Source organism: Trachymyrmex septentrionalis, unplaced genomic scaffold (assembly GCF_001594115.1).
Source record: "Trachymyrmex septentrionalis isolate Tsep2-gDNA-1 unplaced genomic scaffold, Tsep1.0 scaffold171, whole genome shotgun sequence".
Taxonomy (NCBI): Eukaryota; Metazoa; Arthropoda; class Insecta; order Hymenoptera; family Formicidae; genus Trachymyrmex; species Trachymyrmex septentrionalis.
This window is the reverse complement of record NW_017304876.1, coordinates 254,982-272,914: the sequence shown is the minus strand read 5'-3', so window position 1 is coordinate 272,914 and position 17,933 is coordinate 254,982. Positions and strand designations below refer to the sequence as shown.

Below are 17,933 nucleotides of genomic sequence, written 5' to 3'. Positions count from 1 at the left end.
GGAGGAGGAAGGGGGAGGGGGTGGTAGGCGGCCCAGCGGCGGCTTTGGTACGTGGTATAGCTGTGCCAGATAGCGGGATGCTGTAAATCTGTGCATTATACATGACAGTGAGATCAGCGCCATTTGTTATTCCCCGACGGTGCGCGGAAAAAGAGACGTGAAAAATTACCGGAGGGCGCGGCAAGCACTTACTGAAACGAGGATATTTTGGGAAATTTTCTGGGGGGGGGGGGGGAGAGGAGGAGAGGAGAAGACTTGGCAGAAATCTCGCGATGCGGGGGATCGAAATTATCGTTGGCGCAATGCGTAATATCCCGCCCTCTGATGCACGCGCGTACCCCGTCGTGCGCTCTCTGGCATGGGGGTTAACGATCGCAAATTGTTGTTAGTTCGCGGCCATGTGTAACGTTTCCGGGGTACCTCTCAGCGAGCCGTGTTTTCCACGTACAGGGTACTTTTGCGTCCGATTACGGGGCTACATACTATATATGAAGCACTCGCGGTTAATTTGATAGGCTAATCTAGTATCGATTTTCAATCGACGGTCAAGTTATGCGCGTGTTAGACGGGAATTTCAGAACCAATTGCGAAAGCACTTTGTTTTTCGTTTTAGATAATATCCATTCAATGGAAAATAGACGATTTGTAGAGGCCGTTTTTCTCGTAAAAATCATTAATCTAAAGATTATTTCAGTTAATTCCACGTTATCAATCATATTTGTGAAAAATATGAGAGACCAATTACATATTTAACACTTATTTCTGTCTGATATATAAGATATATACTCGTATCAGACAGAAAAAAATATATATTTATAAGATATATATATATATATATATTTTTTTTTAATTATTTGAGACAATATAAATTCACTAATGCTTGAATGAAAATTCCAACATTGTACCTTTATAAGAGTTATAACGAAATATTAATGGCCCCGGCATTGTTTATCTTGTCACCTAGTAAATTTTAGGTCTTAATTCTATCGCAGTAGACCAAGCACGCTGTGCTTTCACGTGAAATACGAACTCGTCGAATTGCTTGTTTTGCGGATAAATTTACTAAGGGAGGATGATGCACCATGTCCTAAGAAATAAACGCGCCGTTGGCAAACGTATCGTTTTCTTGTTACTCCCAACTTTCTTTGAAGGATAGTTCCACTTGTTTCTTCGTCTGAGGATAATACGAGGAAAATATATATATACATTGATATAAAGTAATGCGAAGAAGTAGAAAAAGTATTGTTAATATATTTGAAAAATACACAATAAATTTACATAATAAAATTAATTAAAATGTAATTAATATAACTTAAAAAAAAAAAAAACGTAACCTTAGGAAATAGGCGATATTGCGCGATATTTTTTTCAAGCGAATGGTTTTTACCGATCGCGCAGTTACGTCGAATGACATTGTTCTAACTCGATTTTACTTTTTTATGATTAATATTATCCTGAAACACCTGAATTTCACCTTTTCATCTTTTACACGCGAACGCATTCTAGACAGTTGGCGGTAATTTGTACTAATCAACCTGATTGCTCTGGCGACAGGTGTGACGATCGTGTCAAAAACGCCAGGTGAAAAGCCAGCCAGGTGAAAACACTGAAAACCGCGCGCGCTTGGTGAGATTCGTAGTCGATTTAATTAGCCGAGCGCAGTAAATTTAGTCGAGATGTATGGGCGCAAATTTAATATTCACTCCTCTTTCGCAGCCAGTTGTATTATTTTCCTCTTTTTGTCGCGAGTGGGTGGCGTTATTTACCCTCCGCGTGACGTGAAAAACAAAAAAAAAAAAATAAAAGAAGTTGACGTACAAACTGCGCCGTGTCGGACATGTCCCGGGAGGAGTCGGCGATGCAGGCAGCGCGAAATCTGAACGCGAATGAGCGTGCAGGTGTCCGTAAATAAACTTGCATCGAGCTTGTGCGGCAAACCGGCGAACGTAAAAGGTAGTTACGCTTTCGCCGAGTTTACCCGGCGTTCACAAAGGTCTTTCAGCTAACGGCGGATTTTATTCGAAACATTTACCGCAGCTTCATGATACAGGGCTATATCGTTCGTATAATCACACCGCGGTATGTAGTGTGTAAAGCGCGAAGAATGTTTCCGCGTTTGCGCGAACAAACACGATAGAATGTAATAAATGTTTTCTAATTGCCCGGATATACGGCCTGAAACGCCGTGCGTGCTCGTGTTTCAACGTGTTTTGGTTTTGATTTATGCCCCTTTAAATTCTCGTACAATTAAATTATTTCATATTATCGCGATCTCATTGATTGTAATGATAGTACTACATCAGTTCGGTTAAAGAAGTGGAATTTTGATAGAGTATTTCGAAATGCGAAATTAACACGCAATTAATATCATTAAACTGTCTATCATTAAAGAGATAATTGGAACAGCGATGGATGGTGCAGCAATTTCTATTACGCTTTGAGGTTGTAAGTCTATAATAAATATAGTAAATGTGATGATATTCGGATAAACTCTTATTGTAATGAATAATATTTCGTTTCCGCGACTATATTTTCCCTGATTTTTTTAAATGTAAGTGATAAAAACTGTTGAATTATTTTTCGAAAAATCTTCAGGCATTATAGAGAAATATCAAACTCTTATATTTTATTAATATATACAGTGCCATATGAAATGTCATACTGTTTAATTATCTAATTTTCCAGGCTTCGGTAATTAATTCTATATCAGTTCTCTATCAATTTTGTTAAAGATAAATGTGTTACATATAAAATGAATGCCATTTTGAGTGCTATTCTGTATCAATTATCAAGTACACGGCACAGTCGCGCTCTTTATAATTTCTTTTATAATGTTGATCTGCCCATCCGTCCGATCGTTACAGTTCATCCGTTACATTTCTTAGAAATGATTTAACTTTTTCGAATTCGCAAAATATAAATCAATATCAGTTAATCGTAAGAATGTTAAGATCAAATTTAACAAAGTTCTTCGAATTGTTACAAGTTTTCGCTGCATTACTTACTTGTTAGTTTCCTATTGCGAAGGATTTATTTTATTATTTCAATAACTCGTCTGTAGAATTTTTCTTATTCCCTCGCGACTACACTCTTGTTCGCTGCTTGAGATGATTGATTTGTTAATATTCATATCTATTCGTCGGCGATAATCTAATAACTTGGTGATTCGTTTCTGTCACAGGGCAGTTCCAGTCCGAGAGAAGAAGTTCATATGGAATGGCATCGCGAGGGTCGTCGTCGCCGTCGACGCTGCCGATCGCGATAGCGATGGCCGCCGTGATGACAGTCGTGGCTAGTGGCCTCTGCCCGGCACGATGTCGATGCGACGACGAGAGCTTACGGGTCTCGTGTGCCTACGCCGGTCTGGAGGTCGTGCCGATCCAGTTGAACCCGGAGATTCGCCACTTGGACCTGTCGAACAATCGCGTGACCAATGTGCACCTCACTTTCGGTTTCTACGGAAATCTAGAAAGCCTCGACCTGAGCTCGAATCTCCTTCACACGTTGGGCCTGGCGAATTTCGGTATGCAGCAGAATCTGATCGCGCTTAACATCAGTAGCAACATGATCCACACTTTGGCGAGGAACGCTCTAGACGGGCTGACGTCTCTGAAGGAATTGAACTTGGCCAGCAACAATATCTCGGAGATATCCGAACAGGCGTTCAAGTCCATCAGCGAGCTGGAAGTGTTGGATCTGAGCGACAACTCGATCACGAGTCTATCCGATGAGTTGTTGAAAAACCTGCATAAGATACGGGCTCTGATTCTGAACAAGAACTCGCTATTGGAAGTGCCGACGAACAATCTGGCTCTGGCGCCAAGTCTCGAGCGTGTAGATTTGTCGGATAACTTGATACTGGAGCTCGACCGAGATTCATTGCCATCGTTACCATCGTTAATCTCCTTGAATCTGTCGAACAACGTCATCAGGTACATCGCCGACGTTGCATTTGATCGTCTGCCGGATCTCCGGTATCTGGACTTATCCGGGAACAATCTGACTTCCGTGCCTACGGCCGCTCTGGCCAGATTGAACGTTCTTACAGGTCTCGTTTTAAGTACGAATCCCCTCGGATACCTGGAGGCCGTAGCCTTTCGCAATTTGTTCGAGCTGAGGATCTTGGACCTGAACGACTGCATGATCGCGTACGTGAACGCGCGGGCCTTCGCCGATAACGTGAATCTCGAGCGCATCTCGATGGACGGCAATCGGGAATTGAAGGAGTTGCCGGCGCGAGTTCTTTACGGAGCTCGGTACCTCAAGTGGGTCTCGTTACGTCGATGCAGTTTGGCGACCCTGCAGCCGACGCAGTTTCCTGTGGACGGGCTGTCGCATCTACGAGTTGGCGGCAACCCTTTGGTGTGCAACTGCTCGGTGCATTGGCTGTGGAACGTGATTCGCGCCGAGGAGCGTCGGAACGAGACACGACTCGAACTGGACACCCACGACATCGTCTGCACCGACGAGGAATTCGCCGGCAGAGCGCTGATCGCACTCTCCGAGGGCTCCCTGCGGTGTCGCCTGAGTCCCCTTTATCTATCGCTGTCGGCCGCTGGTTGTTTCTTGGCGGCCGCGGCCGTGCTCACCCTGATCGCGCGGTTAACTCGCGCGAAAAGGAAGAGACAGTCACTGGCGTACGCGGCGCCGAATCGTCCCGAGTTTCTGGTCTACGTCGGTAGGGGTGACAACCGGCTGGATAAAAGCGCCGAGTCGTATAGCCGCCGACTGTTGGCCAGAAACAACGAGGACATGTCGTACGATTCGCCGCGCGGCAAAGTGGCGGCTGCGATGGCGGCGACGACGACGACGACGACGGATTACAGTCCGCAATCGCGGGAAACGAACATCTACGAGACGCCGCGGTACGCGCATCCTGGACGTCGCGACGCCGCCGAGCCTACATTGCAGGGCAAGCAACCTCCAGTGGAGGAAGGGGTGTACGCGGTAGCGGACGTGACAGATCTGCGGGATGAGCCACCGGAAGTGCTATCGCTTTATCGTGCACGTAGTCCTCCTCCCGTCGCCAGGTCGAACGCTCTACGACGGTTGGACTACAGTTACGATTACGAGTACGATTACGATTACGGGCCGACGGCACCGCCATCGCCGCCGCCATCGCCGCCACCACCGCTATCCGAGAAACCGCATGTCGTCTTTGTATGAGAGGAGTTGGGCGGTCGGAGGTCGTAAACTGCGTGGGTCCAGCTGCGGCGGTAATCACCGAATGGTCCGGGGATAGTCTAGTCGTTAGGCGGAAACCAGATACCGCCGTCGACCTCGTATCACGGGCCTTTAACTATCCGAAACTGTCTCGAGATTATTGCCTCAGCGCGCGAAGTCTTGATACTTGAGGCGTCGCGCCGTGTATGTGTCGAGAGGACCGGGGTGTGTGCTCTGGGATTCGGAGCGACCGCGGGAATGGTACGAGAAAATACGAAAGATTTTACACTACACTTCGAATCGACCATTCGGCCGTTAAGTTTACGCGACGTACAATATTGTTTGGAAACGATTGCATCGGTCCTATCCGCGTTAACTCCCGTTATCGATCACCCTCACGTCTCATTGCATACGAGAGCCAACGAACTGCAGGTGCATTTCAGCACGGCTAAACGTTTGAGCAACGGTAATGTTCGTTCGCACGGATGGGCACGGAGAGAGAAGAGAAAGAAAAAGAAGATAAAAAGGACGACATCCTGTATTCCGGACAGTTTGTACCGCGGTAAGACGCAAGAGTGGCGTCGAGATTGTGGGCGGACATTATTTTCCACTTGGTGTTGGAAGAATGATCGATACCGCCGTCCTCGTCGTCGTCGTCGTCGTCGTCGTCGTTGGAAAAGCGATTTATCCAAAATTCTGTTGCTCGAAACGAGAACGGGTGGTGCTTTTGCCTCGTAAGAAACCGGCGGGATTACGACGTGCAACACGCTGAAATTATCCCCCCAGGACAAACAGAAGCAACCGTGGACGAGTGAAAATGAAATGTCTTCCGAGATAGTTGCGTCGCTGCTAGAGAGAAAGAGAGAGAGAGAGAGAGAGAGAGAGAGAGAGAGAGAGAGAGAGAGAGTGTGTGTGTGAGAGAGAGAGAGAGAGAGAGAGAGAAAGAGAAAGAGTGAAAGAGCGAGAGAAAGAGGAAGCCAGGATGCATTCTCACTGAGGGAACACAATCTGACTCGGAATGTAAATTGTGTGGGAGCGCAAGGGTGCGTTGTACCGGCCGGGTCATGAAAGGAAAAGAGAACACAAGAGGAACCCGTATTTATTTTGCGAGGATTGCGAGTTTGAAATCCGCTAGCTCAGTGCGAATGCAGTGGCCCGATTTTGCCCGGCGAGCATTCGTTTTGTCGGATCTGTTTGAACAAAGTAGTGACAAATCAAATCAAAGCTGCGTCGCGTTAGTCGATTAAAGGTCCTCTTAGAGATTACTAGCTATCTAGGAAAAAATTAATACTCTCCGTTCCAGCCTCGGGGGCTTATAATTAAACTATTGTCAGCTACGTTATATTGTACAACCGTAAAGGTTGATTGATACAGCTCTTATTATCCCCCTCCCCCCGTCCCCGCTTCGGATATTAAAAATTATCCGAAACATTCGTTTAAGCTCGGACTCGGTTTCGCACGTATCAGTAAGTATTTGAGTATCCGGATCCAAATATCTTTACTTATACTAACACGAATTTCTAGAAGTTATTGATCATTCGAATAATAACTGAACGGCGAATATAAATTATTAAACTTTTTGACATGTAGCGCCGAATATAAAAGCTGACTCCAATATTTGCAATTGAAAATCCATTTGCTAGATATCTGATCTTTTCGTATTCAAATTGAACGAGTATCCGGATACTCGGTCGCTCTCGAAGCTTACAAATTTGAGCTGCGATCGAGAACGCTATTAATGAAAGAATGATAAGTTGTTTGCTGAAAAGTTACGTTAACACGTATCTCTATACGAAACACGCTTAAGGGAGCAAAAATTACGTTATAAATCACGTATTCGACTTCTTTCCCTCTTTTGCGACTGACAGAGGGAGGGATCCCTCATTCGTACGAAGTATTGTAAATTGAAGCAATAATAGTTATGACCTTTTACTCTGTAAGCACATTACACACCGAATATATTTAGGGAAAACTACAAAGGACACATTTATACGAAGCATAAGCAAATACATACATACAAAAAAATATAAATATATAAATATAAATATATATATATTTATTTATTAATTTATGATGTTAAGTTTGGAAAAGAAAGATGTTACGTTTTGAATACGAAAATATACTCAATGCAGTACGAATAAAATGCGTACGTTTCCGTTATAGGAATCATCGAATAGGTTCGTACTCGCGACTCGCTATAACGATTCTGTTTTACACACCGATAAAGATGCGTATGCACTTATCTGTGCGTGCGTTTCTCGAAACGTAAACGACAAAGGAAATCGTTACGCGAATCTGCGATTACGATCCTGAGAACCTATTTGTATGTGTATTTTCTTTCTTTCTTTCTTTTTTTTTTTTTTTTTTTTTTAATATTTGCGCACGCCTTCAAACGCACCGCGTTCACGAAACCTAACGGAATATGCAAAACTTCCTAATTGGATCCGCTTGTAAAGTAACTTCGAATGGTGGTAGTAGTAGTAACAGCAGTAGTAGTAGTAGTTTGCAGCATCCAGATTAAGTCTCGTTACTGAATCGCATTTTCCTACTACGGATCGGGGAGCTTGAACTTTCTCAATGGCAGAATTTAAAGGGAGAGAAAGATAAAGAGGAAGAGAGAGAGAGAGAGAGAGAGAGAGAGAGAGATTAAAGATTTAAAGACGTTTTCTTTAAACTGTCAACGTTTGTTTGGTGAATCTCGAAGTGAATAGACGGTAAATTTTAAAATTGAAGGGTCAGAAAAGTGTACCGAGATAATATTTTCCTAATCTCATACATCATACTCTATTCTCTATTCTTCCGTACGATTAATTTTTCAATAATAAATGAGTAGATCGTTATTATCACGATGAAGAAGGTTCGTTATGTGTGTTATACGTGTTATTGATCCGTCGACGGCGAACTTCAATAAGGAAATAGAGCGGAGTTAATTTCGTAGCTATCAAAATTGGGTGTCATAAATTTCGAAAGAGATTACTAATAGCAAATGTCGAAGAAACATGTTTGCACAAACGCGGTTTGTGCAAAATGTTAGTTATCCTTCTTCGTGGAAAGTTAATTTCCTTGAGATACACAGCTACACGGTGTAATTCTAACGAGACCACGTAGAGAGATCGTTCCCAGACCGTCGCTCGATATGCGGATAGTATCATAAAAAATGTATGGAAACCGCCGTTCTCTTCCCGTTCAGAATGTTCACAGTTTTCCCAGATATTCTGCAATCCCCGTCGATTCACATCAATGTTCATTCGTGCCGAACGGCTGCCAAACGACCGTTTAAAAAAATGATGTTACTCAGCTGCATGGAAAAAAAAGGAAAAAAAAAGAGAGAGAGAGAGAGACAGAGGAGGAGGAAACTGGCGAAACTATATTTACGAGGATCGTAAAAGCGTTTAGCTTTAATGCGATTAGAACGAAACATTCAGGGCTCGTGTTCTCATGTGCGGGCTTCTCTCGCAAGCCTTCCTTCGTCCTGGGATGCGCTTGGCGCTTTGAAAAATTCATTCCATCTCAAAGTGAGAAGCCTAAAAGAGAGAGAGAGAGAGAGAGAGAGAGAGAGAGAAGCTTGAATGAAAATTCCCTGTTAACGTCCTTCCTGTGCGGTCCACTGACCTAGCGAGCTACATCATGAATCTTTCGGTAGCCGAAACGGGTCTTCTTGGCTCGCTAAGTCTTTAAGTTTCGACGTGGAATGCGCAATCGATCGTCGTAGTTTAACTCGAAAGTCGGCGACCGACTCTACTTCTTTGATTATGCGAAGAGTTTTACGACAGACTTACTGAGGAGCAAGGAGAACGAAATGAAGAAAGACAGATAAAGAAAGAGAGAGGAGGAAAAGTCAGTAAATTCTGGACCTTCGACTTTATTGGAATTTTAAGGCAGATGATCGATTTCAAACATTACAAAAACGAGCATATTGAAATATGATCTCTGGAGATTCGTTTCTTCTCGTTGTATTTTTATAAACGCAATTATATCCTTAGATTTTTTTTTTTTTTATTATCTTCTGCACAATCTACTTTGAATGTCATTTAGATTTCAACGAAAATAATTCGCGTATTCAACGATTAATAAAATGTGTTATGCAGTACACGAATATTAAATTAATTTTCAAAATAATTTTCAACGGAGATAATCAAGAAGATTAAAATTCTAATTGAACGTATAAGTCGCGTCTCTTTGTTTCTTTGTCACTTGAACATTAAGGAACAGGAATAGAGGAGGAAATTAAATCCGATCCAATTTACAACTTTGATTACCGACATTAGGTGTTCATCTCCAACCATTTCTCTATCTCATCTCTGTGCATTTCTCTCTCTCTCTCTCTCTCTCTCTCTCTCTCTCTCTCGCTCGCTCACTCGCTCGCTTTCTCTCTACCATTCAAATCGCGCGATTAAGCGTAAATCGTGAGCAGGTATCTACGATACATCTAGGCCGCTCAAGCTACGACTAAGATCCTTTCCATCGGTATTTCCATTTACGTTTGTTTCGTACAGAAATCCTGAGACTCGCTTCGTCACGATTATAAACTACGGTCTCTCTAAGTAATCACCGCAGATAAAATCTCCAACTTCCCCGAATAAACTGAAGAGGCTAGGCTGCTCTTCGAGCAAGTACAATAATGAAAATCGTCGGAAATGTAAGATCTGAGAACTCCAAGGCGCGAGTAATTATACGTATAAATGAGCCTATATACATATAGTAATTATACATATATAGAACCTTTAGTCTATAATAAGCAGCTCGAGTAACGTGACTTCACCATCATTATTTTTAACATCTACCGCCCTTGCACGTTGATTGCGCCTTTAATCACATCCAACGCCTATTCATTTATTCATTCATCTGACATATAGAGATAATTCAAGAATTCTCGAGGATTCGAGAGAGAAGACCACCCCTTGAGCGAGGCATGAAATATTCGATCCGAAAGTATTTTCTCTCCCTCCCTCTCTCTCTCTCTCTCTCTCTCTCTATCTATCTATCTATCTATCTATCTATCTATCTCTCTTTCACTCGGTTAGCCAAGATTCCTCGGTGGCACTTCGCCCGACTCGTTAGTCATGGTAGTTAGTCATGCTACGTGCATCTCGTCTCGAGACCGACCAAGAGGAAGACGAGGGAGGCGGAGAGGCGCTTCATTCCGAGAGGGGTTAGCGGGACCAGAGTTACCCTAAGAGGGATAAAGGCCTCGGCAAGCGTCCTTCCTCGCTTCCTCCGCTTCCTCTTCTCAGCCGCGAGTATCCCCCTTTTCACCCCCCCCCCCCCTCGAAACCGCACTTCGGAGACTTCGATGCGTTTGAGGCGTGCCGCTACTGCACGGTGGCTATTTTTGTATGTACATACATACAGCCTGTGTAACATGTCGGATGCATACAGTTGCTGGCGTCAGAACGGTCGAGAACAACTTTTTTTCTTCGCTCCGTAGAGGAAATATCCCACTCGAGTTTATTTCCATGTAAATTAAAGGTACGGTAACAGGTGTATCAGCTTGTTAAGATATTAATAAGAAACGGTTCCAATATTGTCTGTCCGATAAATCACCGTGCGCACTGCGCGTTCGATTTATTATAACGACCTTATTATTATCACCTTCGTGATTTATATAGAAGTGAGCCTACGGAAAAGTTTCCTGCTAAGTAAAAAAAGTGTTCGAACGCCGTTCCAGCGCCGATAAATCACGACGTACCCTCACGTGCGTAAACGTCCATATGCGAGTGCCCGTTTTACTTGTTCCCCGTACGTGCGTGCGAGATATGCGTGTGTGTGTTCCACGGCGCCGGTTTCATAACGGCAATACCATCGTATTCCCGAAATATTTCCGGCGACTCGAACTCGGAGGAACTCGGGTCGTTCGAGAGGCCAAGAATAAAGGCGATTAGGTGAGTCGCTGCAATAAAGATAAGCCGACGGAAAATAGTTCGCACGAGGAAACACCTCGTCCGCGTTATGAGACCGGCACGTGATTCGTATTGCTCGTATGTGTCGTTCTTACCCTGTCTCCACCCTCGTCCGAACTTTCCCCCGTGTTCTCCAGTTGCCTTGCGTCCTTTCAAGCTTGAAAAAAAAAAGAAGACCAAAGTACCGTTTTCTCGTCGCGTGGATGTAATGCAATGTACCTTTTCACCACTTTGCTTCGTGCACCCTCGTATCTCCATAGCAAATCTGAGTTAACTTGCGTTCTCGGCAGAACGTTGATCGATGTGCCGATTGAAGAGATGAAAAACTGAAAAAAAAAAAAAGAAAAGCCAGAAATCACGATTACTTTTGTATTGTAGTTTATTTATGTTAAAAATCTGGAGCTGGGAATAATTCAACGTGTTTCTTACGCAAGCGCTTTGTTTTTTTTTGTGTGAGATAACATACTTAATTTTAATAAAAGCGGAAAATGGTTTCTTTTGCCGTTAAATGAAACAATATATTTATTGTTAACGTTATATTTATATTAAAATTACCATTATATATATATATATATACAATATTATTTTCATACATTACTTTCGTACATTTATTTTTTTCAATAGTACAAAAACGATTTTGAAAGTTTAAAGATCTCATTTGTAGTATCATTTATAATGAGAAATTTATTACTCTAATTGCACGCGAACGCGTCATTTCGTTTGTAATAATCTATCGCTGATTGGAAGGTTCCTAATAATGAAATAATTATTTTATGCAAGCCATTCTGTTTATGTTTGAATTATTTAATGTTGTTTACCAATACAGCGAACAGCATGGTTTAGTTTGAGAAAAGGTATTGAACAAGAAGTTCTCGTTTATCGTTAAATGTGAATTTGAAGAAGACGAATATTTTCCAGCCTCGACCGTATTTGGCGCTTCTCTACTTATGTTATCCACATAAGCGATCTAGTTTAATGAATATTTTCTATCTCGATTACGAGAGAAGCATGTAATTGTTAATGAACTTGTTGGATGCACGATAAACATTGCGTTTTAATGAGCGACGGTACATTGTACATTGCATGTGTATCACCGCACTTTTTAGTAACGTAGTCATATTTAGACCCACTCTCCCGATAAAGAGATCGACTCGTGTAGCTACCAAGAAAAAGTGTCGATTTATAGTTCTTACTGTAATCTAGTCTAGACACTTTGGACTTCTATGTTTAACACTTCGCGCTTGAAATTCTTCTGATCTTTCAAGATGAGCTACGGATTTATACTTACGAAAATGTACGCGCGTACACAGGGTGTCCCCAAGTACACTTCACACAGCGAGATTCTTTCGAGATCGAAATTTAAAATCAATTAAAAGTCAATTTCTTTTTAATAAAAATATCGAGAAACGTTAAATAACACGTAGATATTATGTCGCGAACAATTAAAAATTAAAGAGTCTCTTCGAAACTGAACTGCAGTCACGTAGTACGTGTTAAAATCTCGCTCTCCAGTAAATTTCAAGTGAACTTTACTTGAATAAAACTTTAATTAAAAGTGCTATATTACAGCAAGTTGTTTATTATTAAACGTTGAAAAATTATGGACGTGAATGGTATTTAATGTAATTTTCATTGGGAAAAAATCAACACGAGATTAATCAAAGAGTCTCGGTGGAGCAGTGACGCAAAATTGGGAACAGTTCCCCTGTGTGTACAACATATACAAATCTATACGTATATATATGCATGCACACGTGTACTCTCAGATATTCGTGTTTGAACAATTTTTGCGTCAACACGAAATACTTAAAATAATATTTTAAGTAATTACATATACAAAATTTCGTACATTGCTAAGAAAAATGTTTAAAACGTTTAATAAAATTATATTCAGTAAAAAAAAAAACGTGCCAATTATCTACACACGCAACAAAAGCTTATAGTTTCAATTTGTAATTCATTATTATACTGATGCAATATCGCTTGTCTTCTATTATTTAGTCATACTTTTTTACTTTCTATCTTATACTCCTCTTTTCTTCTTATAGTTTATAGTTTTCTTGCACAATCCTCATGGTCTGTGTGTTAGCCAAAATACATGTAACTCCCTCCTTTCGTTTACTCCATGTAAAATTGAGCAACTATATATATATTGCATCTACATTTTAGATGTGCCTACATAACAGATAAAAAAGGGTGAGTTATTTATTTTCATATATATAATAAATAAATACAAAAGTTTAGTCAGTCTTATCCTATTCTTTTTATTTCTGGCAAGACACTTTACTTTTTGCTCCAAAGAGAAGCGTTTCCCATCTGGAACGTACAAAATAAATATAAGAATCAAGGAAAAGAGAGTTTCGCTCTGCTAGATAAATAAAGATGTATGGCTATACTGTACGGTACAAATAGATTTATTTTAGGGATATAAAATCCTATTTAAAAATACCAAGCTCCGAGGATCATAAATTTCAACGACCTCACTCCCGTAGGAATGCGCAAGAAGTCTCTGAAGTATATGAGTTAAGTTATATCTTTATTTAAGTACCACAGATGGTTTTTAATAACTTACGACGAAAACATTTGTATAGTAACGTATAATTTAAAAAAATAATAGTTGGTTAAATATCATTTTAGACATTGCATTTTACAAAGAAGTGAAATTATCATTTTTAAATATGATAGATTGTGTGTATTTTGAAATTAAGATTTTCCTAAAATTACGCAAAATGATTACTTATTTATAAATCAATTTGTAATTTTAGAGTATATAAATATAGAATTTTTTAATATCTCATTTTTTTATTCAATACATTATTAATTCACTTACTAATTAATCTTTTTCTCTTAAGTTGTCTCTTGTCTGAGACGTGACGAGTTTTTCTGCATATATTAACTGACATATGGAACCTACAGTTTTTAACACTGAACAGCCTATTAGAAGAGGTTATTATGGTAAAGATACCCTCAGCGGTTTGCCTTTCGAGATGATGATTAAATAAAATCTGATGTGTGTTCTGGATGGATTTGAACCGGTTTGGCACAAACAGCAGCCACATAACTCTCTACGGCCTACGCCACGATCGTCATGATTTATTAAATAAATATAAATTATTTATAAATTGGAAATTAATATTTGCGTGTATCTATATATATATGTTATATTTATCAATTAAAAAAAAATTGTTTATATATATAAATTTAATAACTCTGGAATAATTTGTTTTCTTCATAGAATTTTAGGTCTCTCCTTGTAAGCAAATATAAATATAAAATTTCAAAAAGTGTAGTAAATTAAAATAAATTATTTTATTAAAATTATTGAAATGTATAATTTGAACTACTTATTAATGCATTGTGTTCTTACATTGTAATTCCTTTTTTTATATAGATTTTATATAGGTTTTTTATAATAATCTATTTTTTTTGTGTAAAAATTTTACATGTTATATTATAGTACATATAATTTTCATAAAAGTTTCGCATAATTTGATATTCAGACAATTTTTATATTTATTTATTCACATTTTTGTATTAGACAAAAATGTCACAGATAAAGTTCAAAATCTACTCTAGCGGCATTATAAAATTGATTTTGTTGTCCGGTTCTTCTGACCCAAGCACCCTTTTTGAAATAACCCTCTTTTGCCCACACATGCATTTGCTGACTAGTATGAGGTCCATGTATCTCTGCATTTTCATCTTGTGACCATTTCAAATCCCACGTTACATCTTCTTCTAGAGACGTATTTTCTTCTGCATTGCTTGTTTCCGCTGTCTTTCCTGTATAGTACAATATATATAATGTATGGATATGATACATAAAAAAATGTCTATACAAGAACAAAAAGTAACAATGTATCATAAAAATGTTTGTCATTAATAAGTTATATTACCATTATCAGTGTCATCTAGTTTTGCCTTCTCCTTTTCATCAAAATCATCAGCATACATATCTAGCTCTGCTTCTTGTTTCGAAGGGTGTGCATGTTTATCTGCTTGTTCAATCTAAATATAAAATATAATTTCTTATAATTAAACCTTAATACAAACACAACTGAATCATTTGTGTCCTGCGCATTTCTTTTCTTTGAAATATTAGGAGCACTTAGCTAAATAATAGTCTCTAGCTGTTACTTTTTTTAAATACATAACTAAATTATGTATTTAAAATATTATAAATATGTTCTAAAGATAAGGGATATATAAGAATCATTTAATAATTTTTATATATTTATGAAAGTGATGAGAGAGAAAATTAACCGGGGACATCAATGATCCACCGTGTGAGAGCAAAGGAATATCATCGTGTATACTAAGGGTTAAGATAATATATACTATACATAAATGTTAAGTTTTTACCTTCTTTTTTATTTGTTCATAACTTTCTTGATATATGTTCATATTACCAGTGCGTGTTAATAATTCATTTGCCAGCTCTGTTAACTTTATTATGTTAATAGAATTTGGATCTTCCTCTTCTTTACCTGTTTTAGATTCCTTTTTCTTTTTCCACCTTTCAGCTGTAGTCAATTTCTTTTTCCCTTTACCTGGATTGGGACAATTAACATTATTATTTGTAATAATTTGAACATATGCTCTATTGCGTTTACCAAGTCTGCATAATGTCTTTGAAACAGTTTCACCAGGTTTAAGATATTCTAAAATTTGTTTATACAACGGAATAGGATCAAACATAATATCTCCCTCATCGTCACTATCGCTATCTCCCAATCCATGACTTTTGCTGGACTTGGTACTTTTTTGTACATTAGCGGTGGAACCAGGTTTAACCTGTTCAAAAAAACATGTGTAATATTTATCGAACACTTAAAATTCATTGAATTATTAAGAAATGATAAATACTTTGAAATTCCAGAATATAATATAATTCTTGGAATAATACAAAATTTGTAAAAAAGCAGAATTTTTTGTATTTTTATATATTAGTTAATTCTCAAAAGCAGATTTTATGTTATATTTGTTTACCTGAACCCAATCAATATTGTCCAGCCAGTTATCCCTAACTTGCTTCTCTTTCTTCCAAAGGTAATGGCCATCTTTATCAAAATGACCTTCTTCCAACTCTTCTTTCATATTAAATGCTGTAAATCCTACATTTGCTTCTGGTGCCGAGGGTCCATCTTCTGTACCTGTTAGATAGGTGTAATTAAGCTATTCCATATATATCAACTTGTACAAAATAAGAATTTACAAATAAAAAATAATAATACAATAATAAACGTAATATATTGATTTATCTATATAATATTACATATCCAATTCGAGATACCTTCAAATTCATCTTCATTCATAATATTATAGGTATCTTCATTTACTTCGTCGTCATCTTCATCGGAGTCCAATGAATTCTTAAGTGGTTGTTTATCAGCATTTTCCATATCGTCAAATTTACGTTTTGACATGGTTTCTTTATGTCACTGATTTTTTTTATCAAAGATAAGCTTCTACATCAAAGATTTACATTATTCAAAGATTGCAACATAAATTATTATGTATTCTAAGATATATATTCTAAGGTAATATTAAGTGTATCCTGTATACTCAACTGAAAAAAATCAGGTCACACAGTTGCATAATCATATAATTAAAACACATAAATCAAATAACGGATTGTTCCAAATCACTACATAATTTTTTTTTAATTGCTTAATTTGGAAAATCATACGATATATTCTTTTTTCTTCTATTTCTATTATTAAATTCTTCAAAATTCAATAACTATAAAATCACATAATGGATGGAAATTATTTCTAATATCATGTGATTTTTCAAATTACGTGATTGTAAAAAATCACATACTCACCTGGAACAATCCGTTACGTGATTTACATGTTTTAATTACACGATTTCATCATGTAAAGTGACATGATTTTTTTCAGTAGGGTATTATAATTGTTAAGTATTCTTAAGGTACAACTAAAGATATATTTAAAATACTTTTACAATGATTGAATATTACATACATTTTTCAGAAGTAAACTTTTTCGTGCTGTAGAAAATTCCTTCGTGTTTTGAGGTGGCTTGATGTCAAGAGGTTAGTTTATATTCAGATTATATTGCGTCGTAATTTCCAAAGGTCGATTATTTTATCCGTTATAAAAATTTTACTTGACAAAGCTCGTTTACAAACATTTTTTTATTTACAATTATGATTCGCGTGACATTTATATGTCAGGATCATAAGTAAAATCTTCAAAACAGCATTACTTAGTACAACAATCAGATGGAACTTCCATTTTACTCACTCTCTCCTGTTCTATCTGCTATCTCTATCCCTACCAGTAGTCCCAATTATTTTGCGTTACTCGCCCGCCATCTCGCGATTTTCATCAATTCTCATGTGACCACGCATGTGCTGAAAGGAGGTGTAAAGTTGGAGTAGAGAAATGTGTGTATGTAGGTTTTTAATAAAAAACACACGTATTTTCATGTATTTGACAATTTTATTTTTTTACAATGGTGATGAATAAACAATTATTAACATTAATATAATCAATTGATTGTATATCAAATCTATTAATCTATTTTTATTTTACATTAAATAATGGAATATTGTCAAAATTATTAAAAAAATCATATAATACATAGTCTTCATACAATTTTCCAGAATTTCATTGCCAAAAAACATTAAAAATAAATCTTTTGAATGTATAATATAGTATAATTACTTAAACTAACACACATTAACGATGCATAGATTTCATATTATGCTGTTTTTATATTTGCGTGATCCGTGTATATTCCTTTTATTTCTAATAGTACAAATTATTATTTTTTAAGTGTACTATTTTTACTAGTACAAAATAATTGCCAATATTCCTTTATACTATTACACCATTTAGAAAA

General features: G+C 38.1%; 2 protein-coding genes across 3 annotated transcripts in view; one reads left to right on the top strand and one right to left on the bottom strand.

Annotated features, from left to right (window-relative positions):
* LOC108746447 (protein artichoke-like) overlaps nucleotides 1-7,155 on the top strand; it is a 22,187-nt gene extending 15,032 nt beyond the window's left edge. Inside the window, exon 2 of the mRNA XM_018483232.1 lies at nucleotides 3,182-7,155. Coding sequence (XP_018338734.1) covers nucleotides 3,217-5,166 — 1,950 coding nt within the window. The 5' untranslated portion in view covers nucleotides 3,182-3,216 and the 3' untranslated portion in view covers nucleotides 5,167-7,155. The remainder of the gene's footprint in view (nucleotides 1-3,181) is intronic.
* Nucleotides 7,156-14,547: 7,392 nt separating this feature from the next.
* On the bottom strand, nucleotides 14,548-17,353 carry LOC108746448 (CD2 antigen cytoplasmic tail-binding protein 2 homolog). 2 transcript variants are annotated; one of them, XM_018483234.1, is made up of 7 exons: nucleotides 17,051-17,353; nucleotides 16,357-16,531; nucleotides 16,053-16,216; nucleotides 15,677-15,857; nucleotides 15,426-15,613; nucleotides 14,960-15,071; nucleotides 14,548-14,846 (listed from the first exon to the last, which is right to left on the bottom strand). In XM_018483234.1, the coding sequence occupies exons 2-7, from the start codon at nucleotides 16,487-16,489 to the stop codon at nucleotides 14,611-14,613; spliced, it is 1,014 nt and encodes a 337-aa protein (XP_018338736.1). In that variant the 5' UTR covers nucleotides 16,490-16,531; nucleotides 17,051-17,353; the 3' UTR covers nucleotides 14,548-14,610. The 2 variants fall into 2 exon arrangements, with proteins under 2 accessions (XP_018338736.1, XP_018338735.1); XM_018483233.1 differs by having other exon boundaries at nucleotides 15,426-15,857.
* Nucleotides 17,354-17,933: the final 580 nt, after the last annotated feature.